At 41.6% G+C, this 24,949-nt stretch overlaps 1 protein-coding gene and 1 long non-coding RNA gene across 11 annotated transcripts in view; one reads left to right on the forward strand and one right to left on the reverse strand.

Annotated features, from left to right (window-relative positions):
• Positions 1-6,473: 6,473 nt before the first annotated feature.
• On the reverse strand, positions 6,474-7,730 carry LOC113885609. Of its 2 annotated transcripts, none has more exons than XR_003509263.1 (2): positions 7,549-7,659; positions 6,474-7,253 (listed from the first exon to the last, which is right to left on the reverse strand). It is a non-coding gene; the product is annotated as an uncharacterized LOC113885609 (long non-coding RNA). The 2 variants fall into 2 exon arrangements; XR_003509262.1 differs by lacking the exon at positions 7,549-7,659 and adding an exon at positions 7,666-7,730 and having other exon boundaries at positions 6,476-7,253.
• Positions 7,717-24,949, forward strand: part of LOC113885608 (WASH complex subunit 2-like) — a 45,311-nt gene continuing 28,078 nt past the window's right edge. For 4 of the 9 annotated variants that reach the window (XM_027531159.1, XM_027531162.1, XM_027531163.1 and 1 more), the window contains exons 1-9: positions 7,768-7,867; positions 7,953-8,075; positions 8,850-9,014; positions 14,621-14,683; positions 16,525-16,698; positions 18,911-19,004; positions 20,819-20,880; positions 22,119-22,166; positions 24,681-24,791. In XM_027531159.1, coding sequence (XP_027386960.1) covers positions 7,865-7,867; positions 7,953-8,075; positions 8,850-9,014; positions 14,621-14,683; positions 16,525-16,698; positions 18,911-19,004; positions 20,819-20,880; positions 22,119-22,166; positions 24,681-24,791 — 843 coding nt within the window. In that variant the 5' untranslated portion in view covers positions 7,768-7,864. Of the gene's footprint in view, positions 7,868-7,952; positions 8,076-8,849; positions 9,015-14,620; positions 14,684-16,524; positions 16,699-18,910; positions 19,005-20,818; positions 20,881-22,118; positions 22,167-24,680; positions 24,792-24,949 lie in introns of all 9 variants that reach the window. The other 5 variants (XM_027531157.1, XM_027531158.1, XM_027531161.1 and 2 more) reach the window with 3 other exon arrangements.

Here is a 24,949-nt window from a genome sequence, read left to right on the forward strand (position 1 = left end):
ACTAAGTAAAAAGCAAAGCTTTTGCTGAGATTTTTTAAAAAATGTATTAATATTTTAGGGATTTAAGATTATGCAATAAAGATAGTCTGAAAATTACTCATGTCCAGGCCCTATCCTTATACATGATAAAACAGATATAAGAATTAAATCTCTGGGGTCACGCCTGAGCTTGAAATCATGAGGAGGGAGTGCTTGAGAGTACAGAAACACACAGCGAGGTCCCCCAAGAAAGAGTCTGACAGCAAGCCAGGACAGAGGACAAGGCCTCAGGCAACCCAAGTCTACACCCACAAGGAGGTTCTGCTGAATTCTGAAGCAGGCGGGAGAACTCTAAACCAGAATTAGTGTACAGTCAGAAGTGCCAGTGTCAGAGGAAGCCCTGAGCAAACGGAAGATCTTATACATGATCAGTAGATTATTAAAACAAGTTCATTCAGCATCTTAGCACCACAAAGAAAAACAAACTTGTGGGACCTTGTGTTTGATACTTTGGAGTTAAGTTTCCACTGTTAACTCAAGTTCAACTTATGGTTCTTTATGAGCCATAGACTATTATTCAGTGCATTTAAGAAAGTTATGTTATTTGTCAACTATTATTTCTGTAGGCATTTTTTATTTCTCCTACTTACCCAACTAAAGAAATACTGTTTTATTAAGCCAGGTGTTGAAGAGGTCTGCAAAAATGTAAGTCAATGCACTCTCTGACTAAATTGCTTTTGTGAACATATAATTAATTTTTCATGAAAATATGTAATTTATGCTGATATGCAATGAATTTATTGTTATAATAAATTAATAAATTTTTTAAAAAAGCAAAATAAAACCAAAGATTTATGAAAAAGAACCAATTAGAAATGTTGATAATTTAAGCCCAAATTACTGAAAAGAAAAAAGTCAAATTATATTCTGAATAACAGAACAGACAAACTAAAGTGTAAATTAGCCAGCTGGGGATTAAGTTGAGAGGGTCTTACAGAATAGTACAAAGAAGAAAGGAAAATGAAAAAGTTAAGAGACATAAAGAACAGATAAGGACATTTTAGCTTTCACTTAGGAATTCCAGAAGGAGAGAATAGAGAGAAAGGAGGAGAAAATATGTAGTCAATGGCCAAGTGTTCCCCAGAAGTGAAGAAAGCTATAAAATTTCAGCACTTCAAAATAAAGGGAAAAAAACGCTGAAAGTTACCAAAAAAGAAAGATGGTCTAAAGAAATAAGGATCAGATTTTCATTGTCAATTTCATTAGCAACACTGTATACAAGAAGACGATGAGGCAATACTTTCAACGAGCTATTGAAAAGTCCCTGTCATTTTAGAATTCTACACTCAGAGATAGTGTCACTTAAAAGCACAGGTGAAGAGGCAGATTTTAAGCATTCAGCCTCTAAGAAAGTTCAGCACCAGCAGATTCTCACTAGAACAAGTACTCAAGGTGTACACCCACACAGGAGAAAGACTGAAGGAATCCGGAAGAAAAAGCAGTATGAAAAAAGTAATCTCAACCACTGCGTCAGCTATTCCTATAGTTTAAGACTAAGTTAGTACTGATTACCAAAAATGTTTACAAGAACAATCTAGAATTAGAATTCTGGTTGATCTCAATGGAGGATTTGGGGAGAAGGGAAACAGCAGAAGGAAGTGAAAATGTCCTGTTTGGGACGAGTATATGCCTACTGATTAACTTTAGATTTTGTTAGGCAAGTATAACTTTCTGTGTGGATATAAAAAATTGAGTAAAAAAATAGCAATGGAATATATAAATTTCACACCAGCAGAGGAAAAAAAATGGAACAAAGAAAATTTAATCAACCCAACAGAAATCAGGAATGGGGAGGAAAAAGAATCAAAAGGAGACCACAGGAAATAGCAAATGCAAAGTAAGAGAACATGGTTAAATTCAAACAAACGATTGACTGTAATAAGAAAAAAATTTTAAGTGAATTAAAAAAATGGGAGATTTGTGTGAAAAAACTATTTGAGGAAAAGGAAAATTGCCAATAAGCTAAGGAAAAGATGCTCAATCTCCCTAGTTATGAAGGAATTACAAATATATGGCACCGAGATGCCATTTTTACTGATCAGATTGCAAATAATTTTGATAATAGCACAAGTTAGTTAGGAAGTTGGACAGTTACACCCTCATAGACCACCATTGGAGGTGTATTTTGGCACAAGTTGGAGAACAATTTAGCATATCTATTAAAATAAAAATATTTGCATATGGGTGCAAGGAAGCATAGTCAAGGATATCTAGCAGCTTGCCTTGTAACAGTGAGATATTAGAAAGAACCTAAGTAAGTGAGGTAACAACTAAATAAGCCATAGCATGTTCTTACTGCAGAATACTTCACAGTAGTTAAAAAGAATAGTTTAGCTTCTGATAGTATGGAGAGGTATATTGTGAATATTTAAAAATATGCACAATGAAAGGTACAGAATCCGTGTCCATGTGTGTAGGCAGGGACACTTAGTCACGTTTGACTTTTTGTGACCCTTTGGACTGTATCCCGCCAGGCTCCTCTATCCATGGGATTTTTCAGGCAAGACTACTTGGAGTGGTGTGCCATTTCCTCCTCTAGGGGATCTTCCTGACCTGGGGATTGAACCCAAGTCTCCTGCGTCCCCTGAATTGCAGGCGGATTCTTTACTACTGAGCCATCAGGGAAGCAGTTTACATGTGTAAAACCACATAAATAAATCCTTTATGTATAGATCAGATAGATAGATAGGTAGACACATATAAATAAACACATAGAAAAAGCTCTGAAAACTTAAACATCAGATGGCATTGAAACATGTAAAATTATCATGTATGAAACGAGATGCCAGTCCAGGTTCAATGCACGATACTGGATGCTTGGGGCTAGTGCACTGGGACGACCCACAGGGATGGTATGGGGAGGGAGGAGGGAGGAGGGTTCAGGATGGGGAGCACATGTATACCTGTGATGGATTCATTTTGATATTTGGCAAAACTAATACAATTATGTAAAGTTTAAAAATAAAATAAAATTTAAAAAAAAAAGGTCATCTCTAAGGGATGAGCTCAGATGAAGAGTGGGGTGAGCGGTACATGTTGGCTTGTGGGGAGAGTTTGGAGTGGGGTACATACCAGGGCTTTAGTCTTCTTTGTAAAGTCTGATTTTACTTTCAAAGTCTGATTATTTGCTGAATGAGTTTGATTACAGTTCTTTTCCTTCTGGACACGCTTGCCTTTGCATAGACGGCAGATCTGCTAACCTAGACTAGCTATGCATTCAGGGAATGGGCTGTGTAGGCAAGTGGCTTACCAACCTTCGCACAACAGGATGCACGCTCTCTCTCTCCTCCCTCCCTTCTACCCCACAGTACTCACCAGACGCTGGGATCTTAAGGAAGGAGAGGCGTCCGCCATACTCAGCTGTGGACTAAGGATGGTAGCACCCACTCTTGAATATGCAGGTTACTAGCACCTTGCTAAGCAAAGGCGTGTGTGTGTTTGCGTGTGTGTGTGTGTGTGTGTGTGTGTGTGTGTGAAAGTCGTCTTTTATATAAGCAGGCTGGAAAAATTATACTTCAGGTAAGGTTTCAGTGACACAATGAAACCGACCCAATAGTTTCTAGACTATTAAAGCTTTTCTGTGACCTCTCTTGAGCTATCCACTTTCCGAGCTCTAGCATATAATATCAAGAAAAGGGGAAATCCGGAAGCACACTCAGAACAACTCTTTATGTCACTAATTAGTATCAGGCTTACGCATTTTGCTAGTTTAAATTTGTCCCTTCTTTCCAATCAACTGCTTATAAATCCTTCTGTTTGGCAACCTGGAAAATTTAATTTGCTCTTCTAAAATGATGCTGTTGTAGAAATAAAATACTTACGAGAACATTAAATTCAAATTTCATACTGCAAAGTCTAAAGTATTTCCTCTCTAGCCCCACAGCCCTCAGAACTTTATCCATATTCTGAAACCCCAGTATTAAGTCAAAATTTGCAGAATCTATTTGGAATTTACATTTTGAATTTTTACAGTACTGCTGATTGTATTGTAATGATAGCTTACTGTGAATGATGTTGGATTCCTGATCTCCGAAGATTTAGCTTTGCTACCAGGCACCAGGCTTGATTACTCAAGAGCTTTCATGTAGCAGGGTTTTATTAAAGTATAAAAAGGGACAGAGAAAGCTTCTGACATAGACATCAGAATGGGGACAGAGGCAGTGCCCCCACTCACTAGCCTGATCAAGGCCTTATATACTTTTACCAGGCCCACTCCCACAATATACATCTTAAATTAACAAGATTAGAGCTAATAATAGAAAGGTCTTACCAGACTCACTCCCACAACGTATGTCTTAAGATAACAAGATTAGTCAGAAAACCTCCTTAAGGAGAAACTTGTCCTTAAGGAGATACATTGTTATATTGACTAAGACAAAACAATGGAGAAGATAAGGTTTGTACTTTTCTCCTGGAGAGCCTCAGACTCCTTTCTCCTCCTCAAGGGCTCCAGACCCCTTTCTCCTCCTTGGGGACCCTGGACTTCTTATCAACCTGCCTGGGAGTGGACTCTCTCAGTACCACTGGTTCTATTTCTTTCTCTCCTTTGAAGTTCCTAATGCAGTGGCTACTGGTTACTTAACTGACTAGACTCTCAAAGTTCCTGGTGTATAAACATCATTAATGCTTGATCCCCTGAACTTGTGTTGGCTTGGTGCCTGGACAATGACTGGGCAGACCCCTCTCCTTCTCCCCTGTGGTCCAGTGGTCCAGGGGGCTGCAAGGAAACTGCGGAGTCCTGCTATGTCTGGGCCCCCCTAAAGCCCACAGTTCAAGAGAGGGCTACTTCAGTTTCTAAGCCTAAGCAATTTTCTTCCACTACCATGCAAAGGGTTTGACCCTAATACATTGCACTCCCACCGAAGACCCTCTACATAAATTGTAGGGCCCAGTTCCTGGCTTCCATGGGAGCCTCCCAAAGCAACACTTGGCCTCTCTCCTCTATGACAACCTTTCTTAGTGACTTTTCATATGGCACAGAGACACACTGGCTCACAAGGTTGGCCATGCAGCTGTACTGCTCACCAGGGAATTCAGCCTGGCTCTTTATTCCAACTCTTTAGTTTGAGGAGTCTGGGCATCACCTGGGAGCTTGTCAGAAATGCAATGTCTCAGGCCCCATCTTGTACCTGTTCATTTAGAATCTGCATTTTAGCAAGATCCCCGTGGAGACACCTCAGGACAGAAAATAAAGATGAGAGGGTGAAATGGTGTGGTGGGGCATTGAGAGACTTGGGTTAGTTGAGAAAAGACCAGGGAATAACAGAGGGACTTGGAAGTTTAAGAGGCAGCTCTGTTACAGTCCACAGTGAGAAGTCAGCAGTTTCAGTTGATAAGGTCCAGAGTGTGGGTAATTGAGGGGCTCTGAGAATTGGAATGCAGATTAAGGTACATTGAGGCCAAGCTTACCCACGTGCCCACTGAAGTTGTCCATGATGATGTCAGAGGAGATGTAAGTTTGGTAATTGGCTCGGCCCAGTTTTACCAACCAAATTCTAAAGCGGTTTTATTTATTAAAAATATTTTAAATGAATGTGAAGGAATGGCCAGGAGGTTGGTAGATGCAACTTAAAAGTGAAGTTGCTTCAAGAAAGTAAGACTAGCTATGGAGCAACACAGTGGCTGATAGCGTGGCTCCAGGCACCGCTTGTTTACTGCTTTGTCTAAGTCACTTAACCTCTCTGTGCCTCTTATTTCCTCAACTATGATGCAAGCATCAGAGTACCTGCTTCACACAGTCATTGTGAGAATTAAATGAAGTAGTATGTATAAAGTAGTAAATTCTTAGTACTTCAAACATGTTATATATTATTATACATGAGACATTATAAAACATAATGTGATACTCTATGATGAATATTTGGGAAAAGTGTGACGGTGTTAGTTGCTCAGTCATGTCCGACTCTTCCAGACATGGACTGCAGCCCACCAGGCTCCCCTGTCATGAATTCTCCAGGCACGAATAGTGGGGTGGGTGACCATTCCCTTCTCCAGGGGATCGTCCCAATCCAGAGATGGAACCAGGCTCTCCCACATTACAGGCAGATTGCTTACTCTCTGAACCACCAGGGAAGCCTGGATATTTGTGCAAACTTGTAGAAAATAACTGAGGTGGTGGTGGTGGTTTAGTCACTAAGTTGTATCTGACTCTTGTGACCTCATGGACTGTAGCCTCCCAGACTCCCCCTCCATGGGATTTTCCAGGCTGGAATATTGGAGAAGGTTACCATTTCCTTCCCCAGGGGATCTTCCCAATCAGGGATAGAACCCGGGTCTCCTGCATTGCAGGCAGATTCTTTAGGAACTGAGCTAGGAGGTAAGCCCCACCCAAATAATTGAGGAGGGGCACTCAAAACTATCCTTGGGGTAATCAGGGAAGTCTTCGCTCAAGGCAAACACAAAACATAGGGCAAGAGTTTGATAAACAAAGGGCATAGAAAACACGGGAAGAGCTACGTTTAATGCTTACAGTATGGCAGGCACCCTGGTACTTCACAAATACCACATTTACCACATTTAACACCACATTCCTGAAAGACAGGTAACTGACAAGGATTAAATAACTTGCCCATGGGCACATAGGAATGGAAAGAAATTGGAATCTTCATTTTAAAAGGTAAGTTGGTCTGGCAGAAGAAGGTCTCTGCAGATGGACCTTCGGGGAAGTGTGAGGCAGAGCAGCTGAATCACTGAGCGCTCCTGGGAAGCCGGGAAAGTTGAGAATGGATTCACAGGCAGGGGTCAAATTACAAATGGATTTTGCCTGTCACACGAGAAATTTGGACTTGAATCTGAGGGCATTGCCTACGGAGTAAAGGATTTAGGGAGTAAAGGATTTTAAGGAGGCCCTACCCAGTGAGTTGAAACCGCGCATGTCCTTAAAAGCATGAGGATAACGAGATAGGTCAATCTCCAGTAAATCTGGGTTTCTGTGTGCTGATCCAGTGACAGTCAGCGGAGATGTAGCAAGGAAGAGGCGCAGCAGCCGCGAGCTCTTCTGCACACATCTCCGGACGTTTAAAGCTCTTTGGATGGGTTTTCCAAGATCCTTTTGGCTCCCCACTGAACACATCTGGTTCCCTGCGTACTTCCGGACTAATTACGCGCCTGCCACTCGGCCCCTTCAGCTGAAGCTCAACTTGACTCATGCACCCCTTCAGCGCCCCCTGGCTTCCGCAGTCTTCCAGTTTTGTTTTGTTTTTGTTTTTCCTTTTCTAAAGTGAAACAGATTAAAAAAATTATTAAAGTATAGTTGACTTACAGTGTTTTAATTTCTGCTGTACACCAGAGTGAGGGTTATACACATATACATTCCTTTTCATATTCTTTTCCATTACGAGTTACCACAGGATATTGAATATAGTTTCCTAGGACCGCGTCGTTTATCCGTTAAATCTGTAATAGTTTGCATCTGCTAACCCCAAACTCCCAATCCATTCCTCCCCTGACCCCCTACCCCTTTGACAACCACCAGTTTGTTCTCTGCATTTGTGACTCTGTTTCACATACAGTTCATTTGTGTCGTTCCACATACAGTTTCTGCATGTAAGTGATATCATATATCTGCCTTTCTCCTTTTCTCTTAGCTCCTGTGGGATCATCGCTAGATCCATGCACGTGACTCACCCGCAGCCAGCTGGCGCAGCCTCCCTTCGGCGGCACGCCCCACATCCGGTCACGTGAGGGGCAGGTCACGGGGCGCTCTGGTCACGTGAGGCTGGTCACGTGCCAGGGCCGCACTGCTGGGGGCTAGGCTTCCGGAGACGTTGGGGGCTCGGCGGGTGCGGTCCTGCGGCTTCGGAGCCCACCAAACTGCACAGCCGGGATGGTGAGGGCGGCGCTCTGGGTTGGGGCTGGGCCGCGTCCGCCGCCTCCCCGGAGCTCAGCCCCTCTTCTCGTCCTTCCCGCTGCAGATGAACCGGACCACCCCCGACCAGGAGCGAGCGCCGGCGTCCGAGCCCGTGTGGGAGCGTCCCTGGTCGGTGGAGGAGATCCGCAGGAGCAGCCAGAGCTGGTCGCTGGCGGCCGACGCGGGCGTGAGAGGCGGGACCCGGGACGGGAGGGGAGGGCGGGCCGTCTGGGGGTGATGCGCGGCCTGCGAGCGGAGGACATCAGTCCCAGCCCCTCTCCAGCCAGTCGATCCCGCTCTGTCTCTCGTGGACTAAATAACATCCCTTCTTGCTCTCGAAAACTTCCTGGCGGCAGTCCTCAGGCACTTGGGCGGATGCCGGCCGGTTGACTTACTGCCGCCCATCGCAGGGTGGTCTCTTCCTTGTTTGGTTTTTTCAGCCAGGCGCCGGCTCCATCCTGAGAGTTAGGCTTCCACCACGCCGCAGGCTTACAGTGGCGCCTCATAGGCGACTCCCTGTTGAGACCTGGACTGAGTGGGGTGGGAGACAAACCAGTATATGAATATCGTTGAGTAAGACACCTTACGCCTGGGGCCCGACAAGCTCAGAGCCGTGATTCCAAAGTCCCATTTGCGTAGGAGTTTTGGATGAGTAGTGCTTTGTTATTTTGCCTCTCGTCTGTGATCCCTGAAGAATGACAACCAAACAGCACTTTAAAATTTCTCCGGAGACGAGACAGGAAGTGTCCATTGACTCACTGCCACTGTTCTGACGAGCTTTCTCAATGTTTTTCTGTGCTGCTTGGTCTTGGTACTGTCAAAAGCAGCATCCCTTTCCCATTCCAGCACGCACACACACCAAGGTGAAAGGAAGTGGCTGCTTCTCTGTTTTGATGTGCAGAATAGATGCGTGTAATAGACGCATATTGATACTACTGTATGTGTTTTTTTTTTTAAATAGCTACTACAGTTTCTACAGGAATTTTCACAACAGACTATCTCTAGGACTCATGAAATCAAGAAACAGGTGGATGGACTAATTCGGGAGACTAAAGCCACAGATTGCCGCCTGCATAATGTCTTCAATGAGTTCCTTATGCTGTCTAATACCCAGTTCATTGAAAACGTGAGTTACTTAGTGACATCCGATTTTTAAAGAAATAATACTGTTAGAAGGAGCAGTAGTCACTGATATTAAGTGACCTATTGTTAGGTTCTCTTAAATTTTGGTGTAAGTAGTACTTCTTGGTAATTGATGTTCTCTCCCTTTTTATTAGTGAAGTTTACCTGTTTTTTCAAGCCTTTGAGAAAACCTAATGATAAAAATTTCCTGGTATTCCAGTGTTTTCATCCATTGTTAATTCTGGAGTTATCAGCAGTTTTGGTGAATTGCATGGCCCTCCAACAAGCCTTGTTATCCTCTATAAGGAAAGCCATACACCTGGTCTGGTCCTCTGGCACCAGCATGTTATTAATTGTATGCATTATGTTCTGTTAAGTTATATTAAAAGCATGTGTGTGTCTACCTGGACTATTCTGAACTAATGCTTTGTTGTGCTGGCTGAAGCTGTGTCATAAAATCAACTCTAAACAGATTGTTGCACTTTAACCCAAGTGCAATTTTGTCGGTTTATCAAGTTTCAAAGTTTTAGATTCTAGGAACACGTAGGTAAACTAGAGCCCCCTCTTAGAGAACATCACAATTTTCTGTAATAGTGTTATTCCAGAATAAAAAAGAATAAAATGTGGCTGGAGCTCCATGACTGTAGGGGAGATTATTCTAGAAGATGGAGAGGAAGCTTAGTTAAGCTGACCTGTGTTTCTCATAGAGTGACTAACTTTCTAAGTATCAGTGTTAGTTATACTGTGAAAAGAGGATTATTAAATTAGGCTATCTCCTGAGACTGTTAGATACAAAGTAATAAAAATGATTTTGAAAATTGCAAGATTATACAAAGATTTAGGATTGTTAAGAGGAGACTAAATATTGTCCTGCAGATATCTTACACAGCATGTTTGTACATTTTTAGTAACTGAGGTTGAAATGCCACTACTGGGCTTTTGGGGGAACCTGTGTGTAAAATAAAGATCTGAATAAAGGTTTTAAATATCTCTTTGCCTGTAACTTAAGATATAGCCAATCTTCTAGTTAAATCTGTAATCATTTTCTGGTCATCTGCGCAGAACGTCCGTGCTTGGTCCTGAGCATGTTCCTGTTGGGAGAGGCAGTCTACAGGACTCTCGTCTCCGCTTTAGTAGTGTGTGTGTGGTCCTATTAGTTTTTCATCGCGCTGAATCCTGTGTCCTTTTCACTATATCTGTTGCTCTCATTCTGTACCTTTCTCGCTGGATCAGGTGCTTAGCTCTTCTCAGCAGTCAGCCTTGCAGCCCTAGAGTGGGCCAGGAGGAGAATTGGGAGCTGCCTTTTGTACCTGGTGTGCCTGTAGCACACTGATACTGGCTTGGTCCTGACTGGCACTTTGGGGGAAACGGGCATTATAAGCTTCTTTCTCTGAATAATAACCTTCAGGTCTTCTCTTTCCCCAGCTCTTCTTTTCTTTCCAAGTTTTCTTAGATTCTGAGTTTCTGATAATCTAATTTTTGTGGGAGGTTTTTTTGTTTACTTTTGTTTTTGTTGGTTATTTTTTGGTAATAGTTCATGATTTCTGTTCGCTCCTTGGATTCCCTACATCCATCTCTCTGTCTCCTTTGTCTTGTGCTGCTTCCGCTTCCAGTCTGCGGCCAAATTTCGCTCTAGATGTGCTTGTGGCCACTGCCAAGTCGAACTGGTTCCCAGACTTCCCTGTAATGCCACGTGTTACATGTCCTTTCCATTTGTGGTAGAGCGTCATGTTGTTAAAAGGATGGCTAACGCTTAATAAAACTGGAGGAATCTACCTGCTGATAATACATTTGGCAGTGATTTGGCTTTGCAAATGTTTTCTTCAAACCCTGACATCAGGACTCATGTATTACAATTCGGTCTTAAATGATGGTGCTATTTGGTTTCATGGTAGTTTATTGGAAAAATACACAAAGTAATAGGTTTTTAGGTTTTAGTAACTGACCTCAGAGGCAGCTAGTAGATTGCGAACTGCATTATAGAGTTAGTGAAACTGAAAAGCAATCAAGACTTTTTAGGGCAAGAAAAATCAGTACCTTTAGTAAAGGCTCACGAGGGGACTCTGAAGGAGGAGAAATGCTGATTAGCAGTGGCCAGTGCATCAGTGCCTTATTGGTAGGGAATACAGTTCTTGCAGCTTCATTAATCTGTTCCTTTAGGAATTTTGTCCTGAAACCTTGAGTGACCTAATTAACGACTTCTTTCATAGCACTTCCTATGACTGTAATTCTACATCTATCGATATGGTTTGATGTGTTAAACTTCTCTACTAAATCAAGCCCCACATTTTTACTAAGTGTTATGTTCTTTGGGTTCACCGTGAGCCTGATACATAGAGACTCAGTGAATATTTGCATGAATTAATGAGAGATCATAAAAGTAAAGAGGACCATGGCTGTGTATAATGTGGGAGGAAATCTCAGCCCCTTGTCAGATTTTTCTCTTATTCCTCACCTTCACCTCTTACCTCATCTCCCCAAATGAGGAAAAGATTCTTCAAGTAGAAATATCAAAGATATTTGACAGTTGTGTGAATGGCTACCTGATTTTAAAATGATTGAGCAACCCATGAAGCTGTGAGTTCAGTCTGAAGGGTGAGGTGAGTCAGCATTGTTTACCTGCTTGTGAACTGAGTACTTGAGACACGTGGTCCTGCCCACCCTTAAAAGCCCCCACGGGTTTTGTGTGCTTGCTGGCTGGTTTCCCAGATGCCATGTTGGCTTTCTGAAGCCTGCTGATGTCTCGTGAGGTGTTTTTAATGACAGGCAGGAGGAAAAGGAGGGTATTGATGCTGTTCAGACCTAAGCTTGAAGCTCAGTCTTTTAAGTTAAATGGTCTTGCTATTTAAAGTCTGAAGTGACCTTGGCAGCTGTCTTGTCTTAAAGTCTCAATTTTAAGATTTATTTGCCATTTTTTGTTCATGCCTTTGAAAATTACTCCCCTAATTTCTCGTCTTTGTAGAATGATTTTTTTTTAATATGGAAAAAGAAACAGCATATGAAATTTCAGATACTAAAGAAGAGCCTCTCAAGATTTTGACATGTATATTCCAAGTTCATTCCCATGCAGACATTGGACTTTAAGTTTTTCCCTTTGTTGTTGTAAGAATAATGGACACTTATAGTAGGAGAGGTAAATATGTATAAAAAGTATTAAAATGTGAAAAAATTTAAGCTACAGAAGTCAACTATAATTCTACCACCCCAAATTAACCAGCCACTCAACACGTTGGCATATTTTTTCTAATCATATGTATGTGCATAACTTTAACCTTGTCTATATGTATGTATTTGCAGCCTGCCTTTTTCTTCATGTTAGCATATTATTTTATAAGCATTTTAACACATCTGTAAGATTTACTGAACTTAATTTCTGTTTCTATTTCATTTTATGGCTACCATTATTTAACAATCCCCCATACAAAACTTTTTAAGATAAAATATTTTGTGTATGTAGGAAAGAACAGATAATAACCACAAATGCTAATAATGTGCACTGCCTTATATTAACAGATGTTAATATTTTTTTCCTCAGCTGTAAATACTTTGGGTGTGGGCTCGTTTGTTTTGCCGTCTCTTTACTCTTCTTACGTGGAGAGTATGTATATAGTCTTTGGGCGTGTATCGGTACGTGTGTGTGTAGTATGAGCTGGGGGTCTCCTTTGTTTCTTTTCCATATAAGGTAACTTTTATCGTGTAGGTCTTTCCGTCAGTGACATACGTGTGACTGTGTGTTCTTGTAAATATAAATAGGCTCACGTGGGACTGTGCGTCTGCCTCTTACCTCTGTCTTTTATTATCTTTATCTGCTGTAGTAAGTGTCACAATCTTAAATACCGGAGATTTCTAGTAAGACTTAATAGGGCAAATCTCTGTGACTTCTCTTTATTCATAATTTTCATAGTTATCCTTGGCTTTTTTACTTCTGTGAATTTGAGGATTATCTTGCTAATTTCCCCAGAAAAGTCTACTAGTATTTTGATTGGAATTGCAGAGAGTTACAGATTTGGTGTTTGTGATTTTGAATGTAAATCTGATGCCATGAGCATCTGACTGCTTGTATTTATTTTTCTTGGAACCAAATTTCAAGAAGTAGAATTCTTGGGTTGGAATATGTGAACATTTAAAAATAACACCGTTTAATCAGATTGACCTTGGGTTAGAAGATATGAACATTTGAAAATAACATTGTCTAATCAGATTGATAGTTATTTTGAAAAGATGGGCGACCTCATTCCATTGCTGGCGAAGGTCCGGGAAGTGGGCACTGGGGTGTGTTGCCATGGCAGTGAGAGTTGTTCCACACTGAGATCTAGAAGAAGCTCTGAAGAGTAAACCAGAGTTTTGTCCTTTGGCTTCGCAATCCTGTTTTTGAGAAGCCTGTAGAAATAAATGATCCATGGCCTAAGAACTTAGTACATATTTACAGTAGCTGGTTTACACTAGCAAAAACTGGAAATGTCCTTAATGTTCTGTAATAGAGAATTCTTGAACTAACTATAGTCAACTTCATACCATAAAATATTATGTAGATATAAAAACAATTGAGTCAAATCTATATGCGTTGACCTAGAAAGTGGTTTATGAGAATATCAAGTGAAAAAGTGGGGCAGAAGGATACGTGTCATATGAATGCAGTTTTGTTTCAAAGCTGGAAGGGCAGAAAACTGAATGTGTGCCTATGTCCGTATAAATTTGTGTAAGAGCCTTGGGAAACAAAGAGGAGCGCACACCAAACTTAATTATTCTGAGGATGAGGTTGGAGGCAGGGATGGAATTATTTTTAAATATATCTCTTCTGCAACTATCTTTATATTGACATTTTAATTTTATTTGACATAGGGTTTACACACTATAAAATACACCCTTTTAAAAGTATAGAAGGCAGTAGATGTTAGTGTGTTCTTAGAGTTTTGTGACCATTACTAGTGTCTAATTCTAGAGCATTCTCATCACTGCACTATTTATAATGAGAATGTTTTGCTTTGGGAGTTTAGGCAACAATAAATAGTTAAAAAAAAATGACAATGAGTTGCCAGAACGATGGCTCTGTATTAGAAAAGAGAAGCCGCCTGCCCAAGCTGTGTGGGCGAGTCCCACGACCGGTCTTCTGACACATCATTGGTGGGCTTGGCCTGTTTTCTTATAGATGAGGTAATAAAAATGTATCAACCATTCTAAGCAACAGGATAAAAGTAACTTAGCTTCATGGTTTCTACTGTATAAATGTGAAAGCTCTTACACCTGGTGGGTAAGTTTTGCCACTTGACACGCTCAGAGCCGCACGTCGAGGGCCTGCGCCAGTGCTCTGCCAGCGTTGGGTTAGATTAAACGAGAACATGTGAACTCTGGTTTCTTGTTAATTTTGTGACTGTGGTCAACCATGAGATTGAAGGTTTTGTTTTGTTTTCATGTTTCCTAGTCTTTTGTGTCTTTTCTTTAAACTTAATTTTGGGCAAGTTGTCTACTCTTCTCTGCTTGGCCTCAGCCATTTCTTGAATAATCATTTCTTCTTGTCTTTGTCTTTTTAAATTGTATATTGAATTCTTACATCGTGATTGATTCCAAACGCTGTTTTGACTAAAAGCTGAACCTTGCTTCTGTGTTTAGCGTGTATATGATGAGGAGGTGGAGGAGCCGGTGCTCAAGACTGAGGCGGAAAAACCAGAACAGGTACTTGCTTTGAATTACTCTTCTCTTGGGCTCCTTTAGAGAAGAAAAGTAGTGATTTATGGTACGGCTGCTGGAGGGAGAGTGGGGCAGGGAGATGGACTTTGGGAGAAATGGGAGAAGCTGGTTTTGACAGCTCAACAATTGAACTTGTTTGTTTCTGAAATTCATTGTATTAAGAAATGTGTAGATTAAGTTCCTGATTGCTGGCTTAAGAGTAGAGCAGAGGTGGGTAGAGATTTTCTGTAAAGGACCAGGTAAGAAATATTTTGTTTGCTGGCTGCATTGATTTCTATCCTTTGCTTCTTTTTCTTCTTTTCTTCCTCTCCTGTCCCTTCCCCTTCCTCCTTTAAAAATGTAAAAACCTTTTTTACCTTGAGGGTTACTAAAAAAAAAACCCAAAACGGGCCATACTGGGCAGTAGGTGGTGAGTTCTCTGAAGATTGTGTATCCCTGTCATTTCAGGACTGTGCTGCTGCTTATTACTACCAGTTTAAGAATGAAAGTAAGAAGAAAGCCATGCTACTTGTCACTTATGAACGTGTAGACTAAGAAAGGGTACTAGCAACCAGCTACAGTTTTGCCTGTTTCTAGCCTTTAAAAATTTATTAAAAAAATTTTATTTTTAATAGATTTGCTAAACTGTTTTAAGTGTAGTAATTTCTGGTTAGACCAAGTCAAGATTCAGTTTAAAGTGATAGCTATTTAGTGAATTGTCTTTAAAAAATCCACAAGCATGTTTTTGCACACTTGGTACCATGTTAGCTGTTTAACTTAGAATCAAACGTACCAGAGTGCAAAAAAGACGCAGCCAAAACGAAAAAGTGAATTAGAAGACTTCTGCACTTGGGGTAGAAGTATCAAGCACCCCTCAGGTTTTCCCTTGGCTTTCAAAGCAGCAGTGTATGGGAACTTGCAGGGTCCAGTGCTCAAGACGCCACCGACCCAGGGTAGGGGCGCGGGTTGGGGAACGAAGATCCCACGTGGTGTGGCAGAAAAAGGGAAAACTGTATGGTTTGTTTCTGTAATTATATGTCAGCTTGCAGAATATTTGTGAGGAGAGGAAATGACACTAAATATATTCTGCAATACTTCCTGCAACTGATGACACAGTTGAGTGTGTGAGCACTGCTGTCACAGGAAGTGGAGATGGGTGGGATATTTTCAGCAGGTTGGTGTTGTGAACAAAGTTCTGTCGAGGTGGGGGGCATTGTTCCAGGGTGACGTACAGGATAGGTTAGAGATGAAACCGACTCTCTCTCGGTTTGAAACAAGTTTATAAACTGTAATCGTCCAGTTATTTTTTTAACTGTAATTGAAAAATAACGACTCTGCCTGGAGTATTTTCTTCTAAGTCTTAACCTCCGAAATTGTCCTAAGGACCATTGACCAAGGTTAGTGGGTACAGTCATGGCCAAGCTAAAACCCTAGGCCCTTTGTTCCTTCAGAAGCAGGGAGGGAAGGTGCCCTTGATGTCTTGTGATGTGCTGTTCATTGTTCTTGGGCGCTTTTACATGGTCTACAGAGGCTGCTCCATCCCACCGTTGTGCTTTTGTTGTTGTGAATGATGAACCTGGAGTTCCAGAACCTTCTGTAGTTTGGTGCGTGTTCAGTGCATAGACACATTTGGGACTTAACACTCCAATGTCAGTGCTGAGGCATTCAGCAAAATCTTTGACTTTCGACATTTTAACGCTGTAAATGATTAAGAACAACATTTTTAATTAAGTTTTTTTGGTTTTGTTTGTTTTTGAGCATGAGTCTAGGCTTCAGTGAACATTCCCAGTGTTTTATTAGGGTGGTATCAATATACTGGAGATCTTACTAAAAATTACTTTTTCTAGGAAAAGACCCGGGAACAGAAAGAAGTAGATCTGATTCCTAAAGTCCAGGAGGCCGTGAACTACGGTTTACAGGTGTTGGACAGTGCGTTTGAGCAACTAGATATAAAAGCGGGAAACTCAGACTCTGAAGAAGATGATGCTAATGAGCGGCTAGAATTGATCCTTGAGCCAAAGGTAAAGACACTCAACTGCAATACTCACTGTTACACCTGTTGTGATCTGGGTCCTTGGGCGCAGAATTGTTAAGATTGGGCCTTCAGCTGTAAGAAGTGACGGTGCCACTTATCGCTCTCATGTTGACTCCATCAGTCAGAAGGTGCTGTTCAGGAGCATTGATTGAGCACTTACTGGGTACTAGCGTGCCAAGTTGGGGGAGTACAGAGATGCAGGGCTTCATTCCTACTCTCAAGATGCTTGTCATAACCATACCAGATGGCCAGAGAAAGGCGGCAGTTACAAAAGTCACCATCATAGATGTTTTGACTTCTGCCTGGAGAAAGTAGGGTGAAGATGAGATTTGAATTGGGTTTCGAAGGATGAGGAGGCTCATGAGAGGCAGGGGTTGTTGGGAAATGGACATTCTGTAGCTTGCACAAAGAGGGACCTCAGAAGTGTTAAAAGACATGTGGGTTGTTCCAGGTTTTAGCCAGTATGAATAAAACCACTGTGAGTGTTCATGAAGAGATTATTGGCCTGGCAGGTACTTACTGCTTTACTGTTACTTTCTCTCAGGTTGGCTCAGTAGTAAACACAAGAGGTCGCCTTACTGATTTTGAGAGTGCTTGTGACACAGCAGTGCTTTGTGAATTGGCGCATGCTGCAAAACCCGTCTCTTCTGATCGTGTATTCACCGCACATTTTTCTTCCAGTTAGAGCTAACCCTGCCGAGCTGGGGCTGGTCCTTTAACCCTGATACGCTGTCGTCATCTTGCCTTTTCACTGTAGGGATTTAGCAGCAGGGCTTCCCTGGTGGCTCACGCAGTAAAGAATCTGCCTGCAGTGCAGGAGACCAGGGTTCAGTCCCTGGGTTGGGAAGATCCCCTGAAGGAGGGCATGGTCACCCACTCCAGTATTCTTGCCTGGAGAATTCGTGGACAGACCTGGTGGGCTACAGTCCATGGAGTTGCAATGAATTGGACACGACTGAGTGACTAACTCACACAGCAGACCTTGGGAAATGTATTGCCTGGGTCACATTTCCTCCTTGCAAGTCTCTCACCAGTTTTTCTGTTACAGAAAGACATGGGAACAAGCCTTCTGAGTCACTGAACAGTCAGCCCAATTAGCACTTTGATTTCTTTGCACTAAATTAGTTTTTGCTGTATCTTTGACCTTTACATGAACCTTCCCAAACTTTCTGTCATTTTCCAAGGACAGAACTGTTCTCTTCTTTTCCCAGTGTCTTTTTAATAGGGAAGAGTTGTTAAAGCCAAAGGACCATGCCTCCAGGGTGGAGTGCTTTCTTGGCTCTAAATTTTTGATGTTTGTAATGGCCTGAAATGGAAGAATCTCTAACATGTACCTGTAGATAGTCTACTTCATTTTATTCTGTTTGATCTTCTGATCTTATTTTACCAACTTCACTTCTCTAAATTCTACCACGTGAACCTCTGAGGGGCATTATTATTATTTTCTTTGGTTTTTTTTTCCCCCTCCCTCTCCTAGATAGGTTCTTATCAGTCTGTTGGAAACATTCCTTTAGTTAATTATGTTGACCGTAGACACTTTCCCTGTAGGTGGCTGCCAGTCCTCGGTAAATAGCTGTCTCTCTCTGTCCAGCCCGTGCCTTCTGCCTGTGCTCCTGCCTCTGCCCGATGCAGCGTGGAGGCGGCCTACTCCGTTCCCTCCCTTAGTGCCTTCTGCCCTGTTTGTCCACACACCCCACTACCCACTGACTATTTGTGTTATTTCCTCCGTGTGCTTCTCCACATTTAGCACTTCGTTCTCAAGGGTCGTTGATTGGTTGATTTTTGCTCACCAAGTTGCTTTTCAGGGGAGGAAGATAGGTCACCATCATCAAAGCTTGTCAGGATTTCCAGTTTCTTTCCTTGGTCCTCCTCCTTTGGGGCATGTTGCTATGAAGTTATGCCCCTTTATTTGTTCAGTTACTGCTGGTAAACTTTTTACAAGCCTTTGCCATTTTTGTTAATATAATTAGGCACTTGAGAAGGGAAAGTCTTTATGAATCAGCTTTACTTTTCTATCTTTACCTAGGATTTAACTTTTTTAAAATTAGTGATTGAAAAAAAAATCCTGCTGTGTTTCTTATCCTCTTTTATTATGTAACTTTTTTGGGGTAGTCAGATGGAAGAGGATGCCAAATGGAATACCTAATTTGATTTTCAACTTAAGTATTTAACTGCCTGTTCCCTTCCATTGTTCACAGGATCTGTACATTGACCGCCCCTTACCTTATTTAATTGGGTCAAAGCTGTTCATGGAGCAGGAAGATGTTGGTCTTGGAGAGCTTTCTAGTGAAGGTACACTTTTGCACTGCATACTTTTGTTGCTTTTAACATTTATAGCTTAACTTTTTATTTAAAAATAATTTCAAACTTCACTTTAAAGTCTTAAAGTTATAAGACTAGGACACGGAACTCTCACATACCCTTTACCCAGATTTCCATTTGTGAATACTTCGCCATATTCGTGTATCATTCTCCCTCTCTATATATAGTATTACTTTCTCCTGAACCTACTTGGGAGACATCATGCCGCCTTACTCATGTATATGGTTGGCAGTTCATCTCCATGGGTTTTGCATCTATGTATTTAACCAACTTGGATAGAAAATATTTGGGAATAAAAAATTACAGAAAGTCCTAAAAGCAAATAGCTGCCATGCTGCACAGGCAACTGTTTACATAGCGTTTACATTGTATTAGGTGTTACAAGTAACGTGGAGACGAGTTAAGGTTGTTACAGGAGAAGGATGTGGGTTATATGTGGACACTATGCCAACTTGGTGTCTTTGTGTGTGTCTGTTGGGGAAAGGGGGTCCTGGAACCTATCCCTTGAGGGACAGCTGTATTTCTTTGTGTATTTCTAAGTATAAGAGACATTACTTTGCCAACAAAGGTCCGTCTAGTCAAGGCTATGGTTTTTCCTGTGGTCATGTATGGATGTGAGAGTTGGACTGTGAAGACGGCTGAGTGCTGAAGAATTGATGCTTTTGAACTGTGGTGTTGGAGAGGACCCTTGAGAGTCCCTTGGACCGCAAGGAGATCCAACCAGTCCATTCTGAAGGAGATCAGCCCTGGGATTTCTTTGGAAGGAATGATGCTCAAGCTGAAACTCCAGTACTTTGGCCACCTCATGCGAAGAGTTGACTCATTGGAAAAGACTCTGATGCTGGGAGGGATTGGGGGCAAGAGGAGAAGGGGACGACAGAGGATGAGATGGCTGGATGGCATCACTGACTTGATGGACGTGAGTCTGGGTGAACTCCAGGAGTTGGTGATAGACAGGGAGGCCTGGCGTGCTGCGATTCATGGGGTCGCAAAGAGTCGGACACGATTGAGCGACTGATCTGATCTGATCTGAAGAAAAAGAACTTTCTCTTACTTCGTTGCACATTCTGAATATTCATTTGCCCATCTGTCATCTTGGTTGGATGTATGTATGGGGCTTTGATGTGAGACTTTTAGTTTTTATATCCTGCTTATTAATGGAAAAAATTAATCCAAGTGGTTGCATCTTGTGAGACTTGGCAAGAGTGTTCAAGTCAAGTATACTTGACTTTTTGACCTCTTCCCCTAGTAACTTTTATATGAAATAAAGTCACCAATTGACAGGTCTCCAACAACAGTAGCAAAAAGTATGATTACCAAAGTTAGGGGATTTTACTGGATTTAATACCAGCTAGTCCTCAGTCATACTCCCATTTTTCCAGTTGTCCCAGTAATGGCCTCTGCAGTCTTTTTCTCTGGCTCAAAATCCAGTCTCCTCACTGCATGTAGTTGTCAGATCTCTCTGGTCTTTTGGTTTGATACCATTTCTCAGCCTCTTTTTGCTTTTCACAACCGTGACATCGTCAGAGAGTATAAGCCAGTTTTTTCCTTTGTAACTAATATATTTTTTTGTAACTAATAAATATCACGTGGGGAAATACTTTGAGCCTATGTAAATATTCCATTCCTCACTGTAGTGAAGACACTTTAATTCCAATGAATGAGTATGGATGGTTTTATCAAAATCTTTTGATGTTGATGTATGGCGGTTTGTGATCTTGAGAAGAAATTAAGAATGTTTCCTTATGAATATTGGCTATAACCTTTATCTTTCTTCTAACCAGAAGGTTCAGTAGGCAGTGATCGTGGGAGTATCGCAGACAGTGAAGAAGAGAACGAGGAAGAGGTAAGGGCTTGCAGGTGTGTCCAGGTCATAGTGGGCAGGAAACTTACGGTGGGTTTAGCAGGCTCAGTAAATAACATATTCACGAATTAGCAATTTGTTTACAACAATCTCTTAATAGCAATAGAAGCCATGTTCTCAAGTCTTTTCCTTGGGATGGGAAGTTCCTTTTTTTCCTGTGTACAAAACCACAGAAAACTGCTTTAAGCTTTACATTACCTTAACAGTTACCCTCCCTCCTGCCTCCCCACCAAACCCTCTTCTTACCAATGTGTTTTGAGGGGGACAACTTAGATAGTTTGGTGGAATCTCTGCCTGAGATACAGTCTTTGAGTAAGTTCTATCTTTGAGTAATTCTAGGAGAAAAGTCATATTTAAAACTTTCTTTACTCTAAAACCTTCTAGACCAGAAGCTTGCTGAAAGCGTCCACTTAAATGTTAGCTTTACTGCGACCTCTGGCATCTTCACACCCAAAGAGCCTGATCCAACTCCCTGTTCTCTGAGGCCTCAGAGTCTGCGGGCCTTGGCCTTGACGCCTGTTGTATCTGGCATTGTTCCTTTAAGTGGAATATGTGTTACTGCAAAGGGTAGGAACTCTCCGGAGGATCGTTCCTGAATGTTGCTTTCTCAAAGGCGACAGTTTTGTAGCGTGCTCCTCCCCGCTGCTGCTCCTCTGTTGGCACAATCGGTTTCCTTTCCTCCTGCCTCCAGCCCTCCCCTCAGAACACCTGATAGGAGGAAATGAACTTGGTGAAACAGCCTTGCTTTCACTGACTGTCAGTAGCTAAATAAACCCTTCGCTTTTAGCCACTGAAGCAACTCTTTACCTAATGGCTTGTATTAAATACTGATGTTCCCTTCTTGGGCCTGATGAAGTAGTGGTTTTACTTAGAAGGAAAATAGAGAATGCAAACCAACGCAAACCAATGCAAACTAGCTTTTGATAAGTTAGTTAATTACATGTGCAACTCTTAATCCAAAGGTTAGAAATGATGGGGCAGATTGATACGAGTACATTGTCGGAGAGGTTTAAAAGCATTACAGAAGTGATATGTAACTGGAGTAGCCCTTGGTGATATTGCCAACTCTCCACCTCATCTGCACCTTGATGCTTCAGGTGATCAGCAGTCAGTTCAGAAACCAGTCAGTGGTGGCTGCCCTAGAGACTTAGACACGACATCATTTCTGTACTTCCAAGTGGAGCCAGTGTTAATAAAACCTTTCTTTTCTCCCCAAAAAGGAGTCAGATGAAGATTTTGCCAATCATAGTGACAATGATCAAAACCGGGTAAGATGCATCTATTGAAGTGACTTTTAAATTTTAATTTAAGCATAGCATGTATAATAAATCTATATTAAAATTACTTTTGAATGACTTACGGGAAAGTAAGGATTTATTCATATTTATAGATATTCATGTTTGCTTCAAATTTTAATGTTTTTAGGCTACTTCCTTGTATATTCTCAATTTTACTTTATATTTTCTTCATTTTTCCTGGACAACAAAGAAGTAAAAAAAAAAATTGAGAAACAGAGCCTCTAAATAGCCCAATTACCCGTATTGAAATTTTCATATGAATTTCATCACAAGGATTTCTTTGTCGTTTTAAATCGTCTTTGTGAGTTGTTTTGTAAGCTTATGTATTTAACATACATGTATGGTACTGTCGTTGGAGAAGGCAATGGCACCCCACTCCAGTACTCTTGCCTGAAAAATCCCATGGACGGAGGAGCCTGGTGGGCTGCAGTCCATGGGGTCGCAAAGAGTCGGGCACGACTGAGCGACTTCACTTTCACTTTTCACTTTCATGCATTGGAGAAGGAAATGGCAAGCCACTCCAGTGTTCTTGCCTGGAGAATCCCAGGGACGGGGGAGCCTGGTGGGCTCCTGTCTATGGGGTTGCATAGAGTCGGACACGACTGAAGTGACTTAGCAGCAGCAGCAGCATGGTACTGTTGTAGTCTCTAAATGTGTATGGGAAATAGTTTTAAGATTTTTATTTTTGAGATAATACTACATTCAGAGTTTTCATTCCTAAAAACCCTTTGCCTCTGACCTCTTTTCTTAGAAATTAGGTGATCTAATACTACTTGATACTACTGTTTAAGAGACATTCCAGATTAACAGATGGCGCGTAATGATTTCCCAGAATGTCATCAGCACTGGAATTACGTATGATGTTTTCTGCTGTAGAACATGTTCAGCAGTATATTGAGATTCATCAGCACTGGAATTATGTATGAGTTTTCTGCCGTAGAATATGTTCAGCAGTATATTGAGATTCATCAGCACTGGAATTACGTATGAGTTTTCTGCTGTAGAATATGTTCAGCAGTACATTGAGATTCATCAGCACTGGAATTACGTATGATTTTTCTGCGGTAGAACATGCTCAGCAGTACATTGAGATGATTCCAGTTTGTATTTCGCTTTCCTAATTGAGAAAAAATTTTTCCACGAAAATTTCCAACTATCAATGAAAGATTCAGCACCTTTTGATGTTACTTTTGTTTTTCACTGCCGTGTGTCACAAATGTGGCTTATCTTTATGACTGTAATAGTCGGTCCTTCTGGAGAGAGTGTGTATTTTTACGCAGTTTACTATTAAGATTCACTACCCTCTGACACACACCATTGCTACAAACATGGACATACTTGTAAAAGCAAAGGACAACACTTGAAATTCAGACAGTTTTCAAATAATGTGGTGATTTAAAAGCATTAGTGGAACCATTTGTATGTTGAAAATAGACTTGTTTTGTGTGCCATTGCCAACCTCAGAGTTCAAAGGATTAAATTAGTTGAAAAAGTGATCTAAGCATAGTGATTGGCACAGTTTATTGATTTAAATGTTAAAAAACTAAAAAAACCAAACAGTTTTTATATACAATGGCTACCTTTGTAAAAATTAGAACTTAACACAAAAGATTGTTTGAGTCATTTATTCTTCATATCTTTACACTGTCTAGAGGTAACTGGTGTTATCTGAAAGTAGATTGTTTCCAAGTGCTGTCCTTCGCTTTCACAGGTACGCCCGTGTCCGTAGCAGTGGCGTGTGTCGGGGGCAGCGAGTTCATTCTGGGTTTATCATTCCCTGCTTTGTCGCTTGGACCGCCCTGGGTGTCTCTCCAGTTGTTACAGCTAATTCTTTTTAACTATTAATATTTTTGTTAAGATAGTAGTATACTTACTTCGGAGAAGGCAATGGCATCCCACTCCAGTACTTTTGCCTGGAAAATCCCAGGGACGGGGAAGCCTGGTGGGCTGCCGTCTCTGGGGTCGCACAGAGTCGGACACGACTGAAGCGACGTAGCAGCAGCAGCAGCAGAGAAATGAACATAAGTAAGTATGCTGCTGCTGCGGCTGCTAAGTCGCTTCAGTCGTGTCCGACTCTGTGTGACCCCAGAGACGGCAGCCCACCAGGCTTCCCCGTCCCTGGGATTCTCCAGGCAAGAACACTGCAGTGGGTTGCCGTTTCCTTCTCCAATGCATGAAAGTGAAAAGTGAAAGTGAAGTCGCTCAGTCGCGTCCGACTCTAGCGACCCCGTGGACTGCAGCACACCAGGCTCCTCTGTCCATGGGATTTTTTAGGCTAGTGGTGGACATTTTTAATATTTCATTTTTTGCTGTTGCACAGAAAATAAGTCTCGTGTATGATTTGCTCCAGCACATTTACTGCTTCGGAACTGTTGCTGCATTATTTGTTGTTCCGTTTTGAAGAAGTCTAAAGCTGAGTGGTAGTATCTTTTTGAGCTTGATGCCCATATCTGATACTTTTAATCCGATGGTTTATGCTTTTAGCACATTGCAACGATGAGTGATGAAGAAGAGGATGATGATGGTTGCGACATTTTTGCTGACTCTGAGAAGGAGGAGGAAGATGTTGAAGACATGGAAGAAAACTCTAGGCCTGTAAGAAAGGCTTTACTTGCCATCACCAGGCGAGGGTTCAGAAACAACCCCTAGAATTCATTCCTTTCATTGTCATTTATATTTGTAACCGTCTTGTTTCGCATCATCTCACCTTTCACTTCATCACTTTGCTCAGTAATTCATTTTCACTTTCGGAA

This window comes from Bos indicus x Bos taurus, chromosome 28 (genome assembly GCF_003369695.1).
Source record: "Bos indicus x Bos taurus breed Angus x Brahman F1 hybrid chromosome 28, Bos_hybrid_MaternalHap_v2.0, whole genome shotgun sequence".
Taxonomy (NCBI): Eukaryota; Metazoa; Chordata; class Mammalia; order Artiodactyla; family Bovidae; genus Bos; species Bos indicus x Bos taurus.